This window comes from Poecile atricapillus, chromosome 1 (assembly GCF_030490865.1).
Source record: "Poecile atricapillus isolate bPoeAtr1 chromosome 1, bPoeAtr1.hap1, whole genome shotgun sequence".
Classification (NCBI taxonomy): Eukaryota; Metazoa; Chordata; class Aves; order Passeriformes; family Paridae; genus Poecile; species Poecile atricapillus.
Genome location: NC_081249.1, coordinates 94,979,424 through 95,006,710, shown reverse-complemented (window position 1 = coordinate 95,006,710; position 27,287 = coordinate 94,979,424). Strand labels below are relative to the sequence as shown.

The window sequence follows — 27,287 nt, the reverse complement described above, 5'->3', positions numbered from 1 at the left end:
ACCTGACTGTCTAACAGGTAATTAGGAGATAGTCCTCTTTTTGTGTGGAGCGTGTGCGTAAACCTCCACACACTGGTGTCACTGCCCATTGGGACTTCCAGGGGAAAGAGCCAGGCAGTGGCAGAAGAGTGAGGAGAGCACGTTTGTCAGACGGTGCCCAATGAACTGACTTCTTTTTTTTTTATTGAGCTTATTATTTTTGTCTTTTCAGCAGCTACCTGAAGTTTCTGGCAGTAAAGCCGTCATGGCAGACCTGGGCTGCAAAAAACCCAGCGACTGCACCGTCTCCAGGCTCCTCAGCGTAGTGGAGAGTGAACTCCGGGCTGGGAGAGACAAAGGCGACCCCACGGAGAAGCAGCTCCAGGTTGTCTTGGAGGATGCGACGCTCTGGCAGAGATTCAGGGAAGTCACTAATGAGATGATCGTGACCAAGAATGGCAGGTGAGTGATCTGCTCAGCACTGCGGGCTCAGTGGAGGTGACAGCCAGGGGGGTTAAGCTCTACAATAATAACCGGTGTGTGCAGACTCGAGAGAACTGCAATGAGCACACCAGAGTTTTTAGGGGACTGCAGCCTTACAGTCTGCTAAAGCCAGTGTATGAACAAGATAGGATGACCCTGCTTCTTTCTGGTCACTGCCAAACCATTCCTCCCGTGAAGCATGCTGGAAAAATATATTGACTAACTTGTGATTGCACAAAAAGGAAACTTCTGCAAGGGAATGCCTCTCAAACCTTTTGGAATGACTTCTTATGCTAATAATCATCATTCTATATTAACAAGTCCTCACCTGTCGCTTCAAATTACTGCACAGAAGCAGATTGGTGCTGTCATCCCCAGCTGTAGTTTTCATCCCTCTGGCCTTGGGTATTAACAGCTTGTACAAGCAGTCTGTACCAGAATGGGTGCAATAAAACTGCCCTGTGTGCTCTCTGTGTATGTGCAGTCTGAATTGCATGGTCCCACAGCTGTTGCTTAGGTGCCCTTAGAAACAAGAGTGGAATATTGCTTAACATACACAGTTTTAGACGGACAAAACATTGTGGTATAAATGGATCACATGTCTTACTACTTGGGGGACACAGGCACAGGAAAAAAGTGAAAAATCTGGTGAGAAGGATGTTAATTCTGAATCAGGCACTGGCTTGAAGAAGGCTCTCCACAGAGGTTCTGCTCTGAACTGGGCTGACAGCAGAGTCCAGCCCAGAACAGACACAGTACAGACAGCAGCTACCACAGTAAGATTTGCACAGTGGTACTAAGGTTTTTATTTTATTTATTGTCTCCAGCCCTCTGCTGCCCCTCACCCCAGCTGCTCCCTCAACATGCATATGTTTTGCAAGACCTCTCAGGAGATCCACATAAAAGAGAGGAATTAAGAGATGGAGAGAAAGACTTACTCATGTGGTGTGAGTTTCATTAATTTTTCAGACTTTGATTTAGCAGAATTTGTGGATGAAATTACTGTTGACTGTAGTTTGATGAGGGAGATAGGTGGAAGCAGTAAAAATGAAAAATCTAGTCTGTTGGCTCAGCAAGGTGATCCTGCAGCAGTTACCTTCCCAAAGTACCAGCTCTTGGTGTAAGAGTACCTGTTGCCATTCTGATTCCTCCTAATAACCTATACTGATAGAAATCTGCTGCTGAGGTTCTCTTTATATCATGAAGCTGCTTTTGCCTCATTTAAATTGCTTTGAAAACTGCTATTAGGCTACAGCAAACTTCAAAGTGAACTTTTACTTGGTGCACAGTAGCTTCAACTGGCTCCTTAAGCAGTGTAAGTGACTAAAAATGAGGTAAGATGATTAATTAAACTCGTACAAAGAATCATACTTTACCAACAGGTTTTTTTCAGTTTCTTTTCTCTCAGCTAACGAAAATCATGACTTCACGGTGATAGTAGCTCTTTCTGAAGTGTCAGGGTAAGTGCATAGATAAAATCTTTTTATAATGTTGATAAGGGAATCTTTCGTTATCTGAATATGCCTGGGTACTTTTTATTTCATTGTGTAAGCTGCCTGGTTTTTTTATTTTAACTTATACACTCCTTATCAGCCTGATTCTACTTTTCCTATAGCCAGTGACATCTCTAAAAATGTCAGTGAGAGCAGGAATAGGTTCTTTATGATCAAACTACAGCAATCTCAAAATAAAAAATTATGAAAGTATGTCACACTGCCATTTGCATTATTCCTTCTAGCATAGTTACTGTAGCATCAGAGACTATGAAAAAGGATCTCTGCATTTCTGAAAGTATATTTCATCTGAAAACACAGCAGCACACTAAAACAAAGAAACTACAGGCTGTGGCCTACAGCAAAGCACTCTGAACCATGCTATTCAAAAGGAGACAAACTGGAGACAATTTTCTACGAGTGCTGAGTTTTTCTCAGGTTTAGGATTCTTCAGTGATTGTCTCCACAGAGATTCTCTGTAGAAAAAATATTGATGTCATTCTGCTGCTACTAAATGAGTACAACTAAACCATTCTTGCTGAAGGGTAGATGAATGCTTTTGAAAACTGTGTTCTACAACGAAAGAGAAGAGCCAGCCTGAACTTTTGTGTGTGAAAACTGAAACAGTTGGTGTGGACAGACACATTGTTAGCAAAGCTCAGAAATTAAACAGAAACCCGATAGGGAGTATCCCAGCGAATGAAAGTCTAATTGATTAGTGATCCTCAAGTGTCGAATTCTGGCATGCACAATTCTATCTGCTTTGAGTCATCTCTAATTGGTACTGAGGGTCCCAAAATGTCACAGTGAGATGAACCAACTTCAGTGTTAATATACAGACATTATGTCTCTGTGACTGTATCATACTTCATTATAATAATCACCTGCCCTAGCAACATGCCTAGGGGAGACAGATATATTCTGAACAGGATAGACATCATTAAAATTAGACCACGTGCTACATCACAAAATACATCCCAATGGGTGCAGCTGATACAGTGGGAAACCATCTCCTATTTTACTCAGACCTATTGTATTCAATTGACATTTCAATAGCAAATGTGCTGTTACCTGACTGAGTGGGTTTCCTCTCTCTCAGTGTTTATACCACATTAGCTAGGCAGTATCCTGAGCCTTTGCAATCCCTGCTATTGCCTGGAGACAGGAAGGTGCCACTGTTCCCCTCTGTGTATGGGGAGAATCTTTAGGGCATCAGTGCAGGCAGCCACAAGTCGGGGAAAAAAAGCCCCTTCCAGGCTTGAATGCTAAAGCAACTTTACTGGTTACTGCACATTCAAGTTTGATACCAAACATCTTCCCACTCAAGGTCTGTACTGTGGAGTAATTGCAGCAGATTTGCTCTAAATAAATTGAAGAGGCTGAAGTGCTCAGCTATTGCAGCAATGGAGGTCACGTGTGCACCTACCTGGTCATTGAAACAAACACTCTGAAACAAATTTGGAGAAGTCACAATTTTCCATGCTAAAAGACAGATTTTAACAGTTAAGTCACTTAATCAGCAGAACATGTTAGGTGGTAAGTTTCCCATCGTTAGAGTCTGTACGGTCAAGACATGCTGGTCCAAGCGAGGTGGGGAATTACTGGGTGTGACGCTGGTTAACACAAGGAAGTGCTCTAATCTTAGTTCCACAGGAGGTTAAAATTGATGGTGACTGTATTCTCTTCTGGATTGGTCTATAGGTCCTTTGGGGATAAATTTGAACCTCTCAAATAAAAAGGCAGAGCAGCCTGCCTGCATTGTGGGCAGAGGAATTTGCAATCTGTGTGTAACACAAATAGCTCTGCGCAATCTAGTGAAATTAAATTTTCATGTGGATTAATTTTACCCTCTAATTCAATTTCAGCTATGTATCTAAATGTGGTACTTTGAACATTGATTGGGGGAGATCTAAGCATTGGAAGGAGCAATACATCCAAACTTTTTATCACATCCCAGTTTTGTAGCTGATGCATCCTGATCAGAAATACACGTGCAGTGTATAAATCCTTGACTAAGCTTCTATTTAATTAGAAAGGTCATGGTTCTCTGTACCTTAGAGACCAGTGAGGAGTGCTGTTCCTCAGGGGTCAGTACTGGGACTAGAGCTTTTCATTACCTTTGTTGGTGACAGGGGCACACCCTCAGCAGGTTTGCCAGCACTCCCCCAGCTGTGTGCTCCGGTGACATGGGGAGGGAAGGGATGTCATCCAGAGAGATCTGGACTGGCTTGAGAGCAGGGCCTGTGCAAACCTCATAAAGAGAACTTTATAGTTCTGCATTAAAATACTGGGTGGCTGGGTGGAGAACAGGTTCAGAGCAGCCCTGAGGACCAGGACTCAGGAGTGTTGGTGGACAAGAAGCACAACACGACCCAGCAATGTGCACTGACGGCCCAGAAAGCCAAACACATCCTGGGCTGCATCTAAAGCAGCGCAGCCAGCAGGGCGAGGGAGGGGATTCTCACCCTCTGCTCCGTGCTTCTGAGACCCCACCTGGAGTGCTGCACCCAGCTCTGGGGTCTCCAGTACAGGAAGGACATTGACCTGTTGGAGCAAGTCAGGAGGAGAGAACCTCTCCTCTGAGGAAAAGCTGAGGTAGTTGAGGTTGTTCAGTCTGGAGAGAGAGAAAGAGATCTTACAGCAGCCTCCCAGTACCCAAAGGGGGCTACAAGAGAGCTGGAGAGGGACTTTTTATAAGGACATGGAATGCCCTTACAAGGGATGGTGAGGCACTGGAAAAGGCTGCCCTGAGAGGTTGTGGATGCCTCATCCCTGGAGGTGTTCAAGGCCAGATTGAATGAGGCTTGGATCAACCTGGTCTAGTGGAAGGTGTTGGAGACACCAATCCAGGGACTGGGACAAGATGATCTTTAAGGTCCCTTCCAACCCAAACCATTCTATGATATCTTATTCAATACTGCACTGACCATGTATCATCAAGTGTTAATATTAGATGAAAAATCTCAAATTTCTCAAATTCTGTCTTCTCCTGTCAGCAGAAGGTGCTGAATGTATGCAGCAAAAACTATAAAAAGGTACCCAGAAAGGTGAGTGGGATGTCATGTGAGACTGATTGTTAGCAATTTGTATTTGGGTGTCACTGGAGAGTATGACTGCAGGGGCAGAGAGTTCCAGTCCTTTAAGACAGCCTGGAGTTTCAGCTTCCTTCTTATGTACTTTGGCTGTCTTGTATGGTACCTAAGCCCTGAGAGCTACCTTACCTTAGCCCCATGGTTATGGACCTCAGGCCATTGTCTGGTTGCTTGGTGTACTCTCTCTGTAGCCACAGAGAAAAGGAGCTCAAAGATTCATCGGCCTTCATTGGCATTTATGGTCCATAAAAGGTGGCATGGAGAAATGGCAGTTGCCAGGAGAGGTCAGTATGGAGGTGTCTGGGGCAGGGAGGCCGGTTACTCACAGAAAAGGAATGTAGGAGGTGATATGTAACAGCAATTACATGTATTCCTTGACAAGCTAAGAAGCTTAAAGAATAGGATACCTTTGCTGGGAGACACCTCTGTTCTGATGTCCACACATTATTCCCAGTTCCTGGAAGTGTTGGAGCCCTATTAGCTGTATTGCTGCAGACTTTCAGGCACTGAGATGTCAATTCAGAGCTGTGTGGCATTGATTGTAAGGACTGGGACAGACAGAAAACCACTAAAAGTCAAGCTGTGGGCTCCTGCAAATCACCTTTACAAAATAAAATTACAATAATAAAAGGGGACTGAGAAAAGGTGGTTTTGGACCTTTAGGCACAAAAGGATCATTTTCCCAAAACTAAACAGAGGCAGGATTTTGGTTTTAAGCACACAAGATAGTGGAAGGCTGGGTAGAAGTTTAGAGCTTGTGTTTAAGATGGAACTAAAAGCAAAAGGACATGGTCAAGCTGGTGAGGTCAGGGAATATGGAAGTATGGGACCAAATAACTGGAGAAAACTGCAAGCACAAGGTCTGATGGCTAGGGTGGATTGAAGGAAGGGAGGATGTTCTTTTATACTGAACTCGTCAGTGAGCATCTGGAAACAAACATAGTGAGGAGAGTCTTTCGAGACCAGTTTCCAGTGGTGTCCCCCTGTTTTGTTTCCCCGGCCAGGCGGATGTTCCCTGTTTTGAAGATCAGCGTGTCGGGCTTGGATCCAAATGCCATGTACTCCTTCCTGCTGGACTTCGCTCCGACTGATGGCCACCGCTGGAAGTACGTCAATGGAGAATGGGTGCCAGCAGGGAAACCAGAGCCACCGAACCACAGCTGTGTCTACATCCACCCAGACTCCCCCAACTTTGGGGCCCACTGGATGAAAGCTGCCATTTCCTTCAGCAAAGTCAAACTTACCAACAAGCTCAATGGGAGTGGGCAGGTATGGCCTGATGTTTCCACACCACCTCTTGGCTTCAATTGCAAGCACCTACCAATCAAGAAATATCAAGGGTGCATTTATGTAATTATAGAAGCCCTTACAGGCCTCTTCACCCACAGATGCCAATTATTCTCTGGAGGCCAAATGTAAACAGGGATAAACAGGCCTTAATTGGCACTTTCAGATTTTAATGGACTTCTTGATGTTAAGAGAGACAGAGTGCTGTGGTTTACTTAATCGTCAGGGGTCTTTTCAGAGTTGATCTTGTGTGCTGGGGATTTTTACATAGGACTTCAGAGAAAGGGGGGAAAAATGGCCATGGGTATTAGGTTTTTGTTGTGTTCCCCAATGTTGTTTGGTGTAAGTGGAATGTTGGCAAGAGTCAGATGGCAGAATAAAAGGCTGCTCCTAAATGAAATAATTACTATGTCTGCTTCTGCATCATGATAATTATCAATATTCTATTGAATCAGCTTTGGCCTTTGGAAAGAAACCACATGTACCAGAAATAAGTGACTTTCTCTTTGAACCCCTTAAAAATGCAAACAGGAAAATTAGTTTTGTTTCATATTTTATTTTTGATGATGCATCTAGAGGCAAAATGTTGCACAAGACCTTTTGTTCGCTTGTTTGTTTTGTACAAAACTCCTACAGTAGATGATACTTGTCAGCCCAGAATCAATTTCTTTCATGTAAATGTTATGCGTTCTCAGTCTGTTATTTCCATTAGGTTTGTGAGGTACCTCCGTAAGCTCAGTACTCTAGTGAGGTAGGAAATTATCTCAGGTTTTACAGATTGGAGAACAGGAAGATGATCTGACTTTTCCTTTGTCGTATGTGGAACCAGCACACAAGAATTATTGCAGAGCATAGAACAGGATCTGAATTTGCAAATGCTTGTCTTTTGTCCAGGATCTCAGAAAAGTTGAAAGCCTCAGAAAAATATGCATGGGGGGAAAAAGCTACAGGAAACTTGGAGGGTCAAAGAGTCTCCGGGGAAAAATAAAGAGGAATACTGTGTTTATATATGAAGGAGAGGAAAACAGTAGAAAGCAGGAGAGGAAAAACTGTAGGAGAAACAGAACCCAAACAAAAGTTACTAAATAACAAACAACTGAAGCTTCCTTTGCTTTCTTTTGAAATCAAGACCACAGTGTTAAGTAAACCGTGTCCCCACTCTGTACTTCAGCTGCCCCTTCTGTGGTGCTACTAGAAGGTAATTGATGACTATCAGTGCTTTATGCGAATGGCTGTGTTCTTTCTTTTATAAATATATATATATATTTATATAAATATATATATAGGTATATATGTATGTATGTATACATCGATTTGCAAAGTACACATTTTAAAAAATAATATTTTTCTTGCACTAGAGCAAATTAAAGGACCTAAAAGACCTCCTGGAATCAATGCTATTCACAGCTTTTAGTGCCAGGTTAGACGATCTGCCAAGGCTTGTTTAGAAACACTTCATCTTGCCCAGAGAGGAGACTGGATGACTGCTGTAGCTTCCTCCTGGCACCTTTTCTGTGATGGTGATTCTGAGTCTTCCAGACAGCAGAAGCAGGACAGGGACTGCTCCTGAGCTGTTTCAGCAGCCTCTAGTGCAGTGAAAGCCGAGTGGTTTGAGTGCCATAGCTGCAAACACAAATACTCACAGATGCTGCTGCATCCAAAGCCTTAAATACAGCCCAGTGAAGTCTCATTCTGTTCAGCCCTGTGGTTACTGCAGGGGAGGAAGGCACCTGCCCTCATGCTTCAGCTGGGGAGGTTCAGCAGTGACAGCTGCTCTGTCACACAGCCAGAGGGTGGCTGTGAGGTACCAGAGTGGTACTGGGGGCTGTCTCTCTGTTTTGCTTCCTGCAGATAATGCTGAACTCGCTGCACAAATACGAGCCCCAGGTGCACATAGTTCGCGTAGGAGGCCCCCACCGGATGGTGATGAACTGCTCCTTCCCTGAGACCCAGTTCATAGCGGTGACTGCCTACCAGAATGAGGAGGTAGGCGGGTGCCACGCTGTGCTCTGGTCACCACTGATGAGGTCTGTTAGAAGCTGATTAACTACAAGACCTGTGTGCCTTCTTGTTTCCCCACCAGTCCCATGCAGTGTAATAGTCTGTCCAGTCTAATACTCTGTATTTTCTCTGCAGTAGAACATTGACTAATCTGGTGTCTGGCTCCAGTACTAAGCCAGGTTTAGCTTAATATCCTGCCACAGCTGTTCCAGACTGGTCCATCTGTCTCAGCATCCCAATCCTTTACTGGAAAAAAAAAAAAGCCAAATAGCCCTACAATCAAGCCCAATATCTCTCACCAGCAATAACTGATAGTTATAATGATAACCCTACCTCTCCATGTTCCCTATAATACAATAGTTCATGAGGAAATTTCTGCCCTTCGGAAATTTTTGCTTTGGATTGTAAGAATTGCCAACTCCTGTGCCACATCCCTTAGCTAATGTTGCTGCAGATTTTATTCGTACTTGATAGGAATTCAGTGTTTAAAGTCTCTTGAAAGGGTGCACCATTCCACTGGATTTACCAGACCAGCTCATGCCAGGCTGCCCCAACTGGTGTTTTGCCTGTGGCACTGATCAGCAGACAGCAAAGCTGTCTCCTACCCAGCCCTGGAAAACGTCAGATGTGGGGATATATTTCAGGCTAACCCAGGCAGTTACACTCAGATTACTCTGGAGGATGTTTTGTCACATTTCTATTTCAAATTGCCTTCACTAACATGCCCTGTTTTCTGTAAACTCAAGATAACAGCTCTCAAAATCAAGTATAATCCCTTTGCCAAAGCCTTCCTGGATGCAAAGGAAAGGTGAGTTCATATTTTGGTTTTTTTTGATCCAGTAGCTTTTTGCTACTGGTATGGTTAAAACTGTGACATCACCAAATGAAAGATAAATTACATAACTATATCTTGTTTCTGCTGCCTTAAATCCAGAGTCACTCCAGTGATATTATTGGGGAGACTATATAGTTATTACAATAGGTGCTGAAGTGGGTGAACATGCTCTTGGGGATCCTGGCACTTACCTCTGTCTACACAGAGAGCCTGAAATGAGATGGTGTGAGCTTCCCTAGTGGTGTTATACCCCACATATGTTCACTACAGCATACTTGCACTCCAGTGAATCCCGCAATTTGGTGGGCCAGCGAGAAAAATGTTAACTTCAGGTGTCAAAAAGCCTAGTTGAAGTGAAATTACAGTGTAAATGTAATGAAACTACACTGCTGTTATTAAGTCTGTGTGATAATTTATGATGGGTTTATTAAAAGTAAGATGTCAGAGATGCTTCCATCAGGAATTAATTGTAGTTTGTCTTGCAAAATTTTCCTTGCATCACCCACGCTAATGCACAGTGGCATCCGAATGACGCATTCCAGACCATAATTTCTAATTATTTTGTTTGGACCTGCTTTATCTTCTGACATGTGAAGTGCCCCATGTGCCTGCAGGAGAATCTGTATTTCCTTTCATTCCTCTCACCACTTAAGAAGCTGCTGTGTATCAGTGTTAGGGTTTCCAGCTGGGGAAGGGGGAGTGCTGCCTTCAGCTTGTCTGCAAGCAGGAATGGTGCCCACAGGTAGATTTAGAATTCCATATTCAGCTCCCAGATATGGCACAAACTTAGGAACATTTTTGTTTATGTCATCAGACAAAAGCTCCTGCTTCTTTTATGACAGAACATAGCAAGACTTACTGCTGCCTAGCAAGGTTATAGAGGAGGAATTTTTAATGAATAGTTCTGGTTATAACTTTTATAGTTTTTCAATGAGAACACTTACCACTAAATATTTTGTTTTTCAGAAACCATTCTAAGGATGCTCCAGAGACAGTCTCTGAAAGTCAACATATGGCATATTCTCACTGTAAGGTTTTTATTCATGTCAGCTACAGGTTTTGTGATTTATGATGGGTGCTGGGAACCTGGGCCTTGCTTAACTGGTTCATACTGGTCACTTACTGAGTCCTGAATTTGTGTTCATCGAGAGGGACCCTTTTAAAAAAGTAAGAAGATATAAGAGACCTCACATTAGGAAATAATGTGAGAGGTTGTGCAGAGGGATCATTTTCCACACAAACCAGTTTTTTAATATTAAAAGGAATCTGGAATCAAGATGATATATAGCATTTTTAAGGCTTTCTTACCCCTTTGTTTTTGTATTAGTGAATGTTTTTGTCACCTATAAAACTATCTTTCATAGGTAAACAGGTAAAAAAATGAGGGGAAACAGAAGTTGCATTTGCTTTACTGATAGCTCTTCTTTCATTTGTTCTTTAATGTTTGTGACATTTTCTGGTTGCTTTCAGGTCTTGTTTTCAGAGTTGGTGGGTTGGGAAGGGGGTGGAGGGTTGTTATTTTTTTGTCAGTTGTTTCACAAGCTAGTTTCTTGGAATCTGGTTGGTATTTCTGAGGCACAGCTGATTCTTCAAGAAGGCTGGTTATTTCTTAGTTGTATTGTAGCACTTTAATGCAGCAATAGCAATAGTTTTGTTCTCTCTCTTTTCCCTCCAAGTGGGTGGCTGGTTGATTTCCAGCCCGGATCCAATGTGTGCCTCGGGAAGCTCTAATTACCAGTACAGCGGACCTTTGCCTCTGCCCGCTCCGCAGGCTCCCCACAGCTGCGAGAGATACTCAGCCCTGCGAGGCCATCGCCCTGCTCCATACCCACCCTCCTACATGCAGAGGAATCACTCCCCTACAGGTACCCCTGGAGCACTGCTTTGCTGCCCCTTGCCTTAGGTTAGCACAAGCACTGGAGTGAGCCCAGGAAAGGGCACGGTGAGTCTTTGGGACGACCTGCACAGAACCCTCCGTGCACCCAGGGTGATTGAGACAGCGAAACAAGAGGTACCAAGACTGGGTGTATCATTAGGAGTGTACTGGGTGCACTCCTAATGATAAACCAGAGTGTATGATCGTGTTTTCACTACAGCTTCCAGTTATACAAAAAGCATTTCAGGTCTTCTTTCGATGTCCTGCCATGATGCAGTTGAGGTCTCAAGTCAAAGCAGCTCTCAGGTAGGAGCTGACGTGAGGCAAAGGGATTTTGGTATTGTCAGAACATCTTTTGAGTGCCTTTTGCTTTCTAGATCTGGGTGCAGACTTCCAGAAATTGATTCTACTTTATCAATTTGATAAAGTAGATCTACTTAATTGATAAAGTAGATCTACTTGATCAGAAGAAGTGGGTCAGAAAGAAGAGTGGGGATAAAGTAATCTGCTTGCTAATTATAATTCAACAAGAATTCCTGTTTAATAGAAGTATTTATCATAGAACAGTTTGGCTTGAGAGAGGCCTTGAAGATCATCTTGTTCCAACCCCCCTGCCAATCGTAGAGACATCTTCCACTAGACCAGGTTGTCCAAACCCCCATTCAACCTGGCCTTGAAAATTTCCAGGAATGGGACAATATTTATAAGACTTTATTAAGTATTTTAGCTCAGATTATAAGGAAATTGCTATCAAAACATTTCCTGACACATTTAAATTATGAAAAACTATTACTCAGACTTGCAAAAATGCAAATCCTATGTCTGTTATGCTGTACCTTCTCATGTATCACAGCTGGGATTTCAATGGCACCTTGCTATTCTCTAAATGAACACAGGAATTTTGCCTTTTTACCTGTGGTTGGGACTTCTGCTCTATTACCTGTGGTTGGAGACCTCACAATCAGATTGCTGCCTTAAGCCTGTCTGTGTTTTGCTGTCTTAAGACAATGTCTGCAATAGTCACGGAGAATTTGTTTGTTGCTTTTTTTCCCCCCCAAAGTTAACTTGTTGGAGAGCTCCAGCAATAATCTTCAGGTATTCTCAGGACATGACAGCTGGACTTTGCCATCATCTCCACACACTAACTTGCTCTCAGTGCCACACACAAAGGGAGGTGCCAGCCCTGGACCCAGGTAAGTTTACAGGAAAACTGCTGGTGTGAGGAGCACTGAGGCTTGTAGGACTGCCCTGGTGATTTTCATTTTGTTCCAAACTTTAATCAGTGTCCAGGATTTGAAATGTGTCCTAAGTGCCCAATTCAAGATTCCTGGGCAGATCTTGCTGACAAGCTAATTATCTTCTGCTCTTAAATCTATGGAAGCTTTATTTTTCCCCAGCACTGCTAAAAACCAGGATCTTGGAACACCCAGAAAGAATTCTGTTCTCTATAATTTGTGAGCATTTTAAAACCAAATTTTTTTTTTCATGTATTTCTCACTATTATCTTTCATGAAATGAGGCTCCTATAGGAACAGATGGAATGTAGACCTAGAGAATCAATTAATTATAAAATATTTTCCCTTCTTTTCCCCAAATGAATGCAAACATTTCTTCTCCATCTTAGGTGTCAGGAAAATCAGCTGCAATTTCAAATGCACTGTTATCTGATTGAGTATATTTTCTTCTCAGTGTTTACACCACAGTAGCTAGGAAGTATCCTGGGACTTTGTGACCTCCCTCTCTAGAAACTTTTCTGACTCAGCTCCTGAGATGGGGAGAAGTCACAGAGGCACATAAAAAGATCTTTTAATTTTTGAAACCTCACATATACTCGCACATTTCTCTCCATGCCTCCCTCCAAGGTCACCAGCTGACCTTGATTTTTCACTTAAGATCTTCAAGGCTGATCTAGTTTGGTAACTTGGTTTGACTAGTTGCCTTTGAACAGATAATGAAATTGACTTTACTGTGACAAGTCTTATGCGGGCTAAATGCTTTGAAATAAGTCATTCAATCTGTGCTGCTTTTTTTCCAGCCACTACCCTTGCCTGTGGACAGTGAGCAACAGTGCTGTAAGTGCTGCCAACACGGGAAGTGAGGTGAACAGCAGCCCTCCAAGCGTGTTTTTAAGGGGTAATGTCCCCTTACCTGCTGCATCATCGGTGCAAATCCCCCTGCAGGGAATGGTGTCTGGCAGCATGGAAGCACAAGGGGAAGGTGCTCTCACCAGACTGTCCGACTCCACGTGGACATCCTCACACTCCTTTTAATGGACAGGCAGCTCCCAAGGGAAGCTCGGCCAACCAAGACAGACACAAATGGCAAATGATCCCCAAGGAGTGCAGTGCAAAGCAGAATGTACGCAGGAAAAGGACTTCATCACTTCTCATAATGTACCTTTTGTGTGCCAGCTAAGCCAAAATGCAAAGGCAGGAGATATTACAGGAACCAGCTTGTTACTGCATCTTTTATGCATCATTCAGGATGATGCCCAGAAATAATCTTTCTAGTTAGCTTTGCTTCTATATCACATTAAAATGATCAGAGACATGGGACTGAGTGAAGCAGACATGGCAGCTGGATGCTCGCATGTGATTTTAGAAGTTCCTTCTGTAACTAACAGCCAAGTCCAGGGAAAACTGTGAGCAAGTTAGCAGCTGGTCATTTGAATGGACAGCACTGCTTTAAAGGCTTTCTGAATCTCTTACATAGAGGTTTCCACAATACCTGAAACTAAACCCCTCAGGGTACGAAATTTAAATCTGACATCCTAATGCCACCTGCAGACAGCATTCACCGCCCCCTTCCCTTCTCCAGCTGCTCTTTGCTCTGTGTGTGCCATGGGGACAGTGGGCACACTCAAGCTGCAAAAGTGGCTGCATTGTAGCAGAAGGGTGAAGGGCAGCTAGTTTAGCATTTGGAGTCTGATGCTACACTCTTTGAAATGGAAAGTTCCAGTATTTCCAATATATGCTATTTTTGAAAGGGTGGAGGGAAAAGAATCACAGAAAAAATATTCAGCTTGCATTTCCACTTTGCTTCAGCTATAGAGTATAAATAAACTATGAATACATGGTGTATTATCTCCTCAGTGCCTTTCCAAGGTGTAAACACACACACAGTCTTTCTCACCTAACAACTTCTGAGCTATTTAAAGCAGCTCTGCCAGAAGCAAGTTGACAGAACAGGAATTTTCTGGTCCTTGTCCATTTACTGGGTGCAAGCTCCTGGGCCTGGTATTTCATGTCTTCACACCTATTTCCCTTCTCACTTAGTCTGCTTCAGCTTCCTTTTTCACGCTGCTCCTTTTTCCATCCTGCATGAGTGTGCAACACAGCACAGTGGAGTCCTGATCCTGTCTGGGATTTCTAACCACTACCGTGATGCAAATAAGAACAGCCATCCCCCAGTCCTCCTTGTCCTTTCATGTATCTCCTCAGTCAAGCCCTATAAAATTCTCAGAGAAGAGTTCTGCTGTTTGGTCTCTATAAAGAAAAAACTGCAAGGTAACCTTTGTAGATATGTTCCCTGTATAATGAAATGCCCAGCAGCAATTCTGGTCTGTTTAGAGTCATGTGCTTTGATAGCGGACAATCCCCAGCATAGAAGAGGATTCTCTAAAGCTCCTGTGAGCTGATGTCTCTGCTTCTGCTAGATACAGCAACATTCCCTTTGTGAATACTCATTTACTGCATGCAGACTCTGGGAGCAACGTTCTATCTTGGGTGGGCATTAGAGGCAGAAGCAAGAAGAGCCTTTTGATTCAGGTTGTCAAATATGCATCTGCCTGGTGAACTCAGCAAGCTTCTGTTTGATATTTTATTACCTGGCCTGGAATCACCCCCTTAAGCTGCTCTCAGTGCATTTCCATTCCTTCCCCATCTGGGTTTTCAGACCTGCTGCAGACAAGATTATGTGCCAGAATATACTCAGTAACACTGAATTAGTTTTGCTGACTTGTGCTGCAATCCCATAAGATCAAAGTAATGAAGTTGCTTTGGGTGTGCATTTTTATTAACAGAGGCACTGGTCAAACAAGGGTTAACAGAGTGCAGCTCTGCATCCTGCTATCAGTCTAATCCTCATCAGTTCTGACTGCAAATCTGCCTTCCCACGTTCTGACAAAAGCTTGGTGATGAGTTTTTCAGTGTTATGTTTCTCTACCTTGTGGCAAGAAATGTAAGTAGGTGTTTCCCTCAAAAATAACTCTGCTTTACAAATGAGGTTTATTAACTAACTTATGCTACCCTCTTCTGGCTGTTCAGCTCCCCACAGGCACACCACACACAGAGTCTACATAAAGATGCTAAAAAGCAGGCAAATGGTGACTTCTCTGTGTTCCAGGACTTGCAATGCTTCCTTCATGGTTAATGAGTTGGATAACTTCTTATTGCAGATACTGCATTACAGTAATACATGAGTGATTATAGGGAGTTCCACAAACTGCAATTTTATTTCACAAACAAAGAATGTAGGGGAACATCTAATTAGCTTTTCTGAAAGAAATTAATTTTTTGAAAGAATTAATTTTTGAAAGAATTAAAAAAATATCAAAATGAACAGGCAAAGTAATTTTTCTTCCTTTTCACTGTAAAAGCAGCCATGACTCATGTCACAGGAGGCAAAAAGTTCTGAGATCTCAGAACTGAGTTAAGTCTTTGTCATTGCAGACAATCTGATTTAGTGTGACCCTGAGAAATGACACAGAAAGAAAAAATACCCTTGTTTTGCTCACTACCCATGGCCCCATCTTGGTACAAGCTGGTATTTGTAGCCCAGAGCCTTGGGCTTGAGGATAGCAGGGAGCATGCTGATCTTGAGTTTTGTGTTGGGGAGTCCTGCAGGGAGTGGGACTCAATCCTTATGAGTTCCTTCCAACTTGAGATCTGTGATTCTGAGCTGTGGTTTTGCAACTCTGGTAAATTATTTGGGAGCTGCTATCTGGTTTGGACAGATTACTTCTAAGTAGAAGAAGCACTGGAGAAAGCTTTTGCTATCTGTTCAGAAGAAAAACTGCAGTTCTATCTACACAGCTCTCCTTTCCCAGCACAATGGACTTCCCTACAGTGCACTAACAGGTTGGGATGCTGGCTGCAGTGCTCTCCTGTGGGAGGCAGATTCCCCTAAACTGTGTGTAAAACTGTTCCTCTCCTAATAAACCATTACCATGCATTTGGTTTTGCACCAACAGTGCATTTTTTTCTCAGCAGATTTCTGCTTAATATTAAAACCCATACAAGGATAATTTCTGAATGAATATTTCCCTGGTTGTTGTAAGCAATAACTGAAATGGCAGCATGAAAAGAGAGCAAAGAGCCCTCTCCCAAGTTTTTATAAATGTTTTGATCAAATCAGTTCCTGACTTTGTGGAAAAAATATACTAAACGTATAAAAATATAATATTTAAATATTTAAATATACTAAAAGACTGGCTCTTTTGAGATCTCTAGGGGTGCTACCTGCTATTAATGATAGTTTGTAATTTTTAACCTGATTTGGTCACAAAGCCTACAGGGTAGGTTTTTGTCCTGCCAGAACCAATGCTGGGTACATGGCTGGTAGCCCTCAATCCTTTCATCAGGACAGACAAGGGGCCAGAGCTTGGGAGCTCAGCTCCAAGCAAATCTCCATGTTATTAGAGGAGGGAATAATTTATTTTCAGTTTCTGCAGGGCTTTAGCACTGTACTCACCTACTAAATGTGAGGTTGCAAGGTGGTTTGTGTGACAACTCATTTAAGTGTATTAAAAAAGGAGGGAAGTGGTTACTGAAAGCGGAAGAGCCACAAGGTAAAAAACCCAAGATGTCAGAACAACCTGGTTGTCTCTGATGCCACAGCTCCTGTCCTGTGGTCTGCAGCTGTCACTCGGCCTCAGTGTCCCTGTCCCAGGGAGCCTGACCTTAAATCCTTCCCTGGATCGGGGCTTCTCCTCAGCCTTCCCGCCTCTCCTGCCGGCCTGAGGCAGATACCTTTTGTCTCAGGCTTTTCCCTCGCCATTTATTTTCCTGGCTCTGGGACACAGGTGTTCCAGTAAGGCAGAAGAGCGCCCATGGCTATGCCCAAGGATGTGTGGAGCAGCTTTTCCCTCAGAGCCCACAGCTCCCCAGCCATCACCATCTCCCTCTGTGAGCCCGAATGGGGAAGGCTGATGCCCGCCCGTCTCTGGCTGCTGTGGTGGGTGCCCTCAGCAGCAAAGCGACCTCATCCCAAAAAGTCCCTTCTCTCTCCTGTCCTTCACTGTGTGGAAGAGAAGGGCTTAACATGCAGCTCCAGGTGTTGTCGTCCATGACTGTGGAGTTTTAAGGGAACATCCCCGTGCTCCCTGTTAGGCAGAAAACCCGAGAGCAGATAAACATCACCTTCTTGTGCTCAGCACTGGTGAGGGCACACCTGGAGTGCTGTGTCCAGTTCTGGCCCCTCTGTTTGGGAAGGACATTGGGACTCTTGAACGTGTCCAGAGGAGGCAACGAGGCTGGTGAGGGGCTTGGAACACAAACCCTGTGAGGAACAACTGAGGGAGCTGGGGCTGTTTAGCCTGGAGAAAAGGAGACTCAGAGGTGACCTTATCATTCTCTACAACTCCCTGAGAGGTGGCTGTGGTCAGGTGGGGTCAGTCTCTTTCTCTAGGCAGCAACTGACAGAAGGAAAGGACACAGTCTCAATCTGCATCAAGGGAAATTTATGTTGGATGTTAGGAAAAAGTTTTTTAGAGAAAGTGTGATAAACCACTGGAATGGTCTGCCTGGGGAGGTGGTGCAGTCACCATCCCTGGAGGTGTTTAAAAAAAGACTGGGTGTGGCACTCAGTGCCATGGTTTAGTTGAGGTGTTAGGCCTGGGCTGGACTCAGTGATCTCGGAGGTCTCTTCCAACCCAGTGATTCTATTGAATTCTGTTGTTGAATTCTGTTGAATTCTCCAGTGCGAGCCCAGATGCCCCCTGTGAGGCATCCCTGGGTGCCCATCAACACAGACACCCGTGGCCCTCTTGGTTTACGCTTGGCTGCTGCTGTTTGCCCACACTGGGTGCTTGGTTCAGGGCTCAGGTGTAGTTTTGTCCTGAAGCTGGTTCTCACCCTTGGGCAGATCCTCTGCACAGCTCATTTGGATTCTGTGTTTCTGTCTGTTCTTAAAATGAGCCTGGTAACCACTGTTAATACTTAACCATTTTTATATTTTAGCCATATATAAGGGTTATAGAAGTTTGTAGGTTAAAAATAAACCTTCTAAATTTAACACACTGGTAAAAATACACTGTTTCTACCTAATAGTGGCAGCTGTTGCGTGTCACAGACTGGTAGGTCTGTAGCAACAATAAATAATAGTCCTTACCACAGAAATGCTAATGCTTGCTATGTGGTTTGAAAGTGTCATTTTGAAAAGCTGTCAAACATAAATTATGAGTGATTTTTATGGTGAGCTCAAAGATAGCTCATATTTTAAATGAAGAACTAATGGAACTAGGGGAGGATGTGAATTGTATGGCCTGAACACCTACAGTTTTCATAGACTTTCTGTAGGACTTTGTATAAATGACTTAAGCCTCATGGGTCAGGTACCTGAATATCTTTTTATTGTCTCAGGGGCAGCATTGCATTATCTGGTTCTTACTTGAACCTGACGATGCAACAACTCTGGTTCTTATCTGAAAACTGGGCATTTTGCTTCCTCTCAGCCTCTGTAGTGGAAGATCTCTGGGATAGGAGTTCCCCTTACTGCCCATATGTATAGAACTGACAAAATGAAGCCTTGTCTTGCTGGGGCCTTTCGGTGTAGTCTTACATATAAAAATTCCATATCCTTGAGTGTTTGTATGTGTATCACCAGCAGAGGCAGAGTCAGTAGCACTGTGATCTTTATACTCTAACACCTGTGAGTTGTGCTCTGAACAAGACATCATTGCTGTTCCCAAAACACAGCTTGACTCCAAGAAGGAGGCAATGTCTCCAAGTAATCTGCTGTGGGGAATGATGCCCCCCAAAAATGTTTTAGAAATCTGTTTGCCAGGCTGTACATTTGCAGTGAAATCGAGGTAAAGCTGTCTTCTGTTGTTTTAGGTTGCTCTGGAAAAAAACAGGGAAGCTTCCGTGTAATTCACCTCACCTTTAGTTCAGTGATAAACCTGATCTGGAGGTCAGGTGCAGCCCTGGACCAGGACAGACTGTGGGCTTGGTGGGTTGCACAGGATGTCACCACCAGGAGTACCAAACGCTGTGAGGATTGCCAGGTCTGGAGTTCATGTCCCCGTGTCACTGTGATCTCTGTGGCTGTAACTGGCACATTGCTGCTAGAAAAGGAGTGAAGAGTCAAATTCCACAGACACAGTGTGCTTGCCGGCTGCTGTAGGCCGTACTTACTGGGTTTTACTATTGGATTGCTTTTCAGAGAAGATGTGGTAAAATACAAAATCATAACTCCTGGTGATGAGATATTTAAAGTGTCCAATTTATAACACAAAAATACACTGTAACCTTTACTTTTGTTACATCCCTGGGTTCACTAATGAGCCTTAGTTGCCCTGATCAGCCTCACCTGGAGCCTCCTGGAGCCTTATTTAAGCTCAGCCCGAGGGTATTTGTTCCTATCTGGGCTATTGTCAGCAGTATGTGCTCTGACTCGAGTTGGTGTTTGACTTTCCTGGACTTGATGTTTGCTGGGCTGTTGGTAGGATGTGTTTTCTATCCCAGTCCTGTGCTGCCTGCTGGGCTCAGCTGTGGTAGGTTTGTGCCCTGCTGCTGGGAGCCCTGCCCGCACTGCAGCAGCCCTTGGCTCCCCACGCTCTGCTCTGCTGCCCCTGGCAGGTTTGTGGCTGTTTAATTTCTTTCTCACTTTTATGAAGTCCCTGCTGGTGAATGAGGAGTTCAGCAGTGAGTGTGTCCTCACCAACTTCAAATGCATGTGGCTTTGTGTCTATAATGGGTATGGCACTTAAACCTGCAGGAAGGTGACATACTTAAAAGTGTCCCCGGTCATGGGGTGTTGGCTTCTGTTGTAGACACTGCTAAAACGCCAAGGGAGGGCCATCAGTAGGAAAATGCTGTTTTACTGTTCAAATCTGTACTTTCCTTGGTAAAGAAGTTGTTCCTTGCTTATACAGGTGTCACCTGTGGAGTGTTGGTGCTCTCAGAGCCAGATGTCTAGGGGAGCAGAGGAAAGAGGTATGAACCTGTTTAACATCTGTGTTGCCTCTGCTTGCTTGAGCTGCCTGTTCAGGCTCTGAACCCTTCTGAAAATGAACAGTCTCTCCCTGTATTTTTCTTTATTTTCCCGATGTTTTTTGGGAAAAACAGTAGGACTTTTAGCCGCAAATGTAACGATAAATAACTGGAGTGTCTTAAATTTGCGTTTATTGATAATGTGGCAAATGGGGTGTGTATGCAAAGAGGTAAAGATTTTTCGTGGCCAGTATATGTTGTTGCTATTACTGTGAAGTGCTGGTTTTGTTAAAATAAAAACTTTCCTTTTGGAAAAGGTCTATTTTCATGGATATACTGTAATTGTTTTGGAGAGGTTGAAGTGGCTTAAAATGTTTGGAAGGGAGGTTGAATTGTACTATAGCAGTTTAAACTGACTTTCACTTCAGAATTCAGAATTGTTAGGGCTTAAAAAATTAAGCAAGAGAAACTTATTTTGAGAGTACTGAACTCCTTAAATAGAGGTCTTTGACATAATTTCTTTCTAGATTTGTCTTACACTTTCTGTCAATTATGTATATGGAGTCTTCCAGGTCATTCTTTTGGGGCAGGAAAGACATAATCAAATGTTAGTTTTGCCAGAACTGTATGACCTGGTAAGAATAAAGTGGAATTGTACTTCTGAAGAGTTAGTTGTTTTCTCCAGTAACTACACGCTCTAATTAGGAAGGATAAAAATCCATGGATTTTAAGAGTTTTTGGAAGAACTGTCTTAGAAACTATAGGTGGGTTAACTTGAAATAAAGACTGAAGAGTATATACACATCTGCAAGTATTTATGCATGAAGTTTCCTATTTCTTCCAGCAAGGTCAGTGAAAACAGTTTAAAAATTATTATTATTTTTTTTCTGTACGGCTGATCCTTGGTTCAGAAAAACCCAAAAAACCAACAAATCAAAACCAACCGCCACAAAAAAAATAAACCAAGGGCAAAAAAAATCGAAATCAAAAAGCTTTTGAAAAAAACCTGCCTTTCTTTTGTTTATATATGCCATTGGAGACAGTTACAACTTTGCTCTTTGGATGTTGCATCTCTGAATGTCTTATGCTCTCTTCTGTAAGAGATGCTTTGGGGGGTGGACGGTGTGAGACACGGCAGAGACCTCAATAGTTGAGTTAGGTGTTAGTAGTTTATTTCAGGGTGTGGGGGAGAGAGAGAGAGAGCTTGCTATGAGCCAGCAGATAGAGCTCAAAGCAGGCTCAGAGAGAACAATACAAAAGGGGGTAAAATATGAATACATGAGCTCAAGACTTAAGATAGCTAAGAAAGAGAGTAACAGAACAGAAGTGAGAGAGCTGGGAAAAAAGAGAGTAAAGAAGAGCAGGAAAGAGAGAATAGCAAGAGTGTAGAAAGCGTGAGGCAAAAAGGCTAAGAGGGCTAAGAGAACGTAGCAAGACAGCTAAGAGGGCTAAGAGAGAGCCAAGAGAACCAAGAGAGCGAATTCTCTTTTACAATTACTTATATAACCTATACATTGAATATTCTATTCCTTCACTAACCAGTCTTTCTAAGTATACTAGTACAGTAACATTTGTATGCGACCTATAGAAATCGCTGCTTTTGCATATTTTTAGTTATTTCAGGGTTCTTCAGAGCTTTCCTTATAAGGCTGGGAAGAGGGGTCTCAGCTTAGTTTTATTGGGGGAAAGAATGTGTTCTGGCATACCAGCCCAGTTTCTTTGAATTATTTAAACCGTGCTTTCATTTGTATTTCTTCCTTAGCCTTTCTGGCTAAAGAGTCATATTTATAATTCCTTTCTAATTCTACCTTCCCAACACTCTTCTGTTCATTAGTTGTTCCCAAGGGCAGTATGAAATACAGAAGGTGCAGACTCTGCCCCTTGCCCAGAGGACTAAGGTGGTGTCAGAGCAGAAGTGTGGCAGTTTACCCGAGGGTAGGTGTGAGTGTGAAGCCCTTCTCTGTTTGGGGTGACTGTGTAACTTGGCAGAAGGGCCGAGCTGTGACTGGGTGTGAGGATCAGGCAACCCAGCTGATGTTCTGAGGCAGGCTTTCAGTTACTATGAAGTTCCACTCTGCAGTAGAAAGGATTTCACCAGTTGAGCATTTTCCTTTGAAACTCTAGTCTCCAGACCAGTCTGTTTTAGCCCTAGGACAAGCTGTGTGCATGTTTGCCTACGGATAATCTGTATGTGTAACCCTTCCCCTAACAGTAGCTGGCAGACAGCAAACAGGACATGATCTCTATCTGATGTGTTTCAATGTCCTCAGGTCCTTGCTGTCTCCTCCTATAGAAGTTCCTCTCTACCCAAGTAAATACCCAGGCAAAAGAATCCATTTGTGTAACATATGCTGGTCAATTGCTCTAATTCAGCCCTGAAAAGTCTGCTGTCCAAAAGGGACATGTTGCTTTTTTATCTATTCTGTCAGCTTGCAATAAGATGTTTTGTCAAGATTTGGTCAAATCTTTCATTTGAGTCACTTTGAGTAGTTTTTTTGTTTATTTTGTTTTATATTGTTAATTGCAAGAAATCTAGTTTATGGAGCCTTTAAATGTGTTCAATAATTTCTCTGTTAGGAAGGCTGATATAGATAGTCAACATAAGAATGTAGAAAGGTCAGGGAGCTCCAGGAGTATGCTTTATTCCCCTGCCATTGGAAGGAAAACATAATTCATTTTATAAACTTATCAAGATTTCTTGGAATTTCTTGGAGACTTAGGAGCCAGTAAGCCATGGAGAAAATGATAGTTTATTTCTACCTTAAACGTGTTTATGGCTAATTCATAAACATTAGTTTTTTGTACTGGTGCTGTGCTTTTCCTGTAATTATTAATTTTCTCTTTCATTTTTTTAATGTAGTTTTGGGGTTTTTTGGTTGCTTTTTTATTTTTTTAACTGCTGTGCTTGGCAGCACTTCACAAATTGCCTTCTGAATACAGTTTTACATCTCATTTGGTCTTCCTTCTGCTGAAGGAGGAGATGCTTGTTTTTTCCTCAGCTGCACATTCCTGCTGCTCCCTTTGTCCATCCTCTCTATGCTGCAGCCTCAGAGTGAGCTGTGTGGACTTGTGATCTCCCTTGCTTGACGCCAGGGTGTTGTGGGGGCAAGTGGGGCTCCTTTCTGCTGGCCAGCTGCTGTCAGATCAGATTAGGAATGTTTTATATCTGCAATCCCAGTATTAATTTTGCTGCCCAAACAAGAACAGGCTTAGTTTTATTTCACTCCCTTCCTGAAGTATTTTGTCTTTCTGTTGCTGTGCTCATCCTGGTGTTCTTTTCTGTGCTGACTCAGTTGAAATTCATCCATCCTGAACTTGGTGAGCAGAGCTGTCTGCAGCATTTCAGAGTCATTCTTATTAGTGTTTTGTACAGTGCCACAAAAACTACCCTTTTTCTTTTGGAAATACTTCAGATTCACCCTATGGTCATGTTTGCCTCTCTCACAGAAGGTAAGCTTCCATTTTGGGTAGCACTGATGCATGAGGAATGACCTTTATTTCCCCTTGTTGCTGAGGGGAACCTATGATTCGGGACTCCTTGTAGCTTTTACAGTATTATCTGAACCAGCCTGCTTACTGCTGTGAGGTTTTGCTAAATTATTGGTGCTACCAAAAAAGCTGGAGCAGAGGGAAACCTTGAATAAGGGAGCAGAAGCATTTTACCTACAAAGGGTGAAATCCTGGCAGCACTTGCACCGACTTAATAGATGTGCAATAGGAGTCAATAGAGAGCTTGTCCTTTCCCTCAGTGTCTGACTGACTTAATTGGGACCTTACATAAAATCTGATGTCTGACTGTTGAACATGTGATTCATCCCTAACTTCAGTATGGAAGTAGGAAAACAGAGGGGGAAGGAAAGCAGTGGGAAGTAGGAAACTCAACCTCCACAGAAAGCTTCATACCCTATGAAATTTCAGCCAGTGTTCACCTTGGTGGAACAAAAAGCTTAACCATTGCATCCCATGTTGTAAGGAGCCAGGTGATGTGTGAAATCAATTTGACCTGAAGAAACAAGAAAGGGTGTGCACTCTCCTGCCCTAAATAACTAATTAAAAGCTATCATCTTGCATCCAACAGCAGTGGCAGCTGCCAAATTGGATGTTAAAAATATGCCTGCCAGTCTTTGAAAAGTACATGTTGGCATGGCAGTGAGAACTGGTACTTTGGCCTTTGTACAGGATGTTAAAAACCAAGGGCTGATGTCTGAGATAATGTCTGAATGTGTAATGGCTGCTTCCTCTCACTGCATAGGCTCCGCATCCCCAGCTTCTGACTCATACTGAGGTCCCAGATTTTCAGCAGAAAGCCAGCTCATTTTTACGCTCCTGCAGAATTCTATCCTGACTTTGCAGAAGCCTTGTTTACAGGATAGCTGTATGTTTTCTGTTGGTTTTTTCCTGATGTTATTTCCTTTAATCAGGAAGGGGTAAAGCTGATGCACAGGTCAGTGATCCAGAAGTGTCATTGCATGGCACAGCCCCCTGTAAAATTTGCCCCTCCAGAGCAGGGGACTTTTTGTCTGTGATTGCCTGTTAGTGTCAGCAACCCAGAATTGCCTTTCAGAAGGAAGAAAGCACAAATAAGGTGTGGATGAGGGGGGAAGGACAAATTCAAAGCAGAGCCACAGACACCTCAATGTTTGGGGTGGTATTTTTTTCCTTTTCTGCCTGGCAGTGAGTTGCTGGTATCATTTTTTTCTTCCAAATCCAGCAGATGGTGTTAGATGGCTATTTAATGACTCGCATGGGATGGAAAGATCCTGGTGATAGAGCTGGGGGGATGCAAGAAGGAACAGTTTTGTAGGGATGTTCAGTGAAACTGAAAGCTGTGATAGGCTCCTGTTTTAAGCATCTGTGTGTATGCTTTCAGCTTACTACTACTAGGGGGTGGAGAGCTTCAGAGCTGTAGTACTTGATTTAAATTGAGGTTTCTGTGACATCTATCATATTTTCCTTCTAAAGGTTTAGGTGTGCTTGAGTGCAATGGAGCAAAATAAATATAGCCAATGGCCCTCATTGAGAACCTTGGGGTTGGGAGGTGTATAAATGATTTCAGTGTTTATTTTTTAATTGGATTTTTCCTTGAATGCACCTTAAATGGAAAAGTGAAGTGGTACAAGCTCTCTGCAGTGCACTCCTGTGACAGAAGTATTTCCTAAATCCCATAGCCCATACAAAGGGGTTAAGTGAGGTGGAATGAATCAGATGTGAGCTCAGCAGGTTGTCCACCATCCAGCCAGGTTAAAACACAGCATCAGTTTCTGACTGCTTTCTGTTAGCTGGGGTGATGAATGTACTGGGGCTTGCTCAAGCTCCTAGAGAACAAGTGTCTGTCTGCACTGACCTGGATCTGTTACTGGTGATATTACACAAGGAAACTGATGTCAGAAATTTGAGTACCTCTGGGTAGGAAAAAAAAACCAATCAGCCTGATTAGATATAGGTACAGATGGGCTGTAATTTGCTACCATTTAGGAAAGATCTTGGAGGTATTGTGGATATTTCATAGACTGTCTGGTGAGCACACAGCAGTTAAAGCTATGAATTGTAGAGAAAGGTAATCGAACATCTATTTTTTGGCTGCATAAGTCAGTGGTGTAGCCCACCTCCTGAACACTGCAGCCAGTTCTAACAACTATCTTTAAAAGTTTTTAGAAGAGCAAGAAAAAATGTGAAAGAGTGCATAACTAGTTTGACCCTTCACCCTGGAAGGAAAGGGACTGGGGGAATGTTATAAATAAGGAATATGGGGATATGCTAAAGATGAACAGGGAAAGATTATTGCTATTTATTCATATAATTGGAGAAAACACCCTGAAACTTCATGTGGGTTTTTTTCATTTATTTGGAGTTTAAGCCTACTGGTTCCCATAGTGCATAAGAAAAATTGTGAAGCTTATTTTCACTTGATTTTTCTTTCTTCTTTGTGGAATTAGGAGAAATAAATGTATTTAGAAAGGGTTGGGCAAATTCAGAAGATCCATTGTTGGCTGTGAAGCATGACTACATGAATGTAGGTTCTGGCAATATAAGATGAGAGGGGTCAGCCTGCAAGTTCCTTTTCTAGTCTTCTGCCAAGCATAGTGTTTGCTGGCAATTCCTGAAGGGACATTATAGGTCTGTTCAGTGGTTACTCTGAGTGGCTACTGGAAATGGCGTCACAAACCTCCTTTCCTGTGAGATGATGACACATATTTAAGTAATGGATTTTAGAGGTGAGGCTCTACAGGTCTGTTACTGCAGGCTTAGAGCTATCTCCTGCAACCTGTGACTCAGCTGCTTATAGAACTCAGCCTGCATCTGCTGATGCTTTTTAAGCAGCCTTCAGCCTGAGCCCTAGGGCTGGGCCAAGGATGCTGGCAAGCTTCACCTTAACATCAAACAGTTAACAGGCTGACACAGAGAATCATCAGCACAAAAGTCTTGACATGCCAGTCAAAGGAATAATTTATACAATCCCAGGAAATTTGTTTTTATAAAGCGACAGCTTTTAACGGTGGCATAATGTAGTCTACTTGTTAGACTTGTTCCCAAGCAGTCACTAAAAATAGCACACACTGGAGTATACAAATGTCCTGGGTAGAGGCACAAGAAATGGAAGAAAGGTAGAGCAGCATGACTTGTCTTTTAATAGACTGTAGGACTGCTGGGTTGTGCTAAGATTTTTTTTTTTTAATAAATTATTCCTCTGACAGATGGGGCTGGTTTCTGTTCTGCAGTGCATAAATCCACACCCAGTAATTAGAATAATTTATACTATGGTATTTAATCTTGGAGCATCCTAAAGCAATTTAGAGCCTACTGTCCATGAAGAGAGCCTTATCAATGTCTGATCTAGGAAGCTGAGTCATCCCTAAGCGTGACCAACCCTTTGCTAGCTGGAAATCATGTGTCCATTCCTGCCTGCAGAGGGAAACCCCCTATCTGCCCCAAAGAGAAAAACACTCATATTCTGTTATTCCTGGCCAGTTTTCAGAATCCTTTAAAGGAGGGAGGCCTGAGATCTTACCTCATGCCCTGAGTTTTCACTTTTGATTTCCTCCATTGGAGGAAACTGAGATTTGCTTTCCTCCATTGCATTGCTCAAAG

At 43.0% G+C, this 27,287-nt stretch overlaps 1 protein-coding gene across 1 annotated transcript; it reads left to right on the top strand.

Moving 5' to 3' along the window:
- The first annotated feature begins 244 nt into the window (after positions 1–244).
- Positions 245–13,316, top strand: TBX19 (T-box transcription factor 19). Its single transcript, XM_058858206.1, has 8 exons — positions 245–441; positions 6,052–6,316; positions 8,186–8,320; positions 9,082–9,143; positions 10,137–10,198; positions 10,934–11,035; positions 12,107–12,239; positions 13,082–13,316. The coding sequence occupies exons 1-8, from the start codon at positions 245–247 to the stop codon at positions 13,314–13,316; spliced, it is 1,191 nt and encodes a 396-aa protein (XP_058714189.1).
- The last annotated feature ends 13,971 nt before the right edge of the window (positions 13,317–27,287 follow it).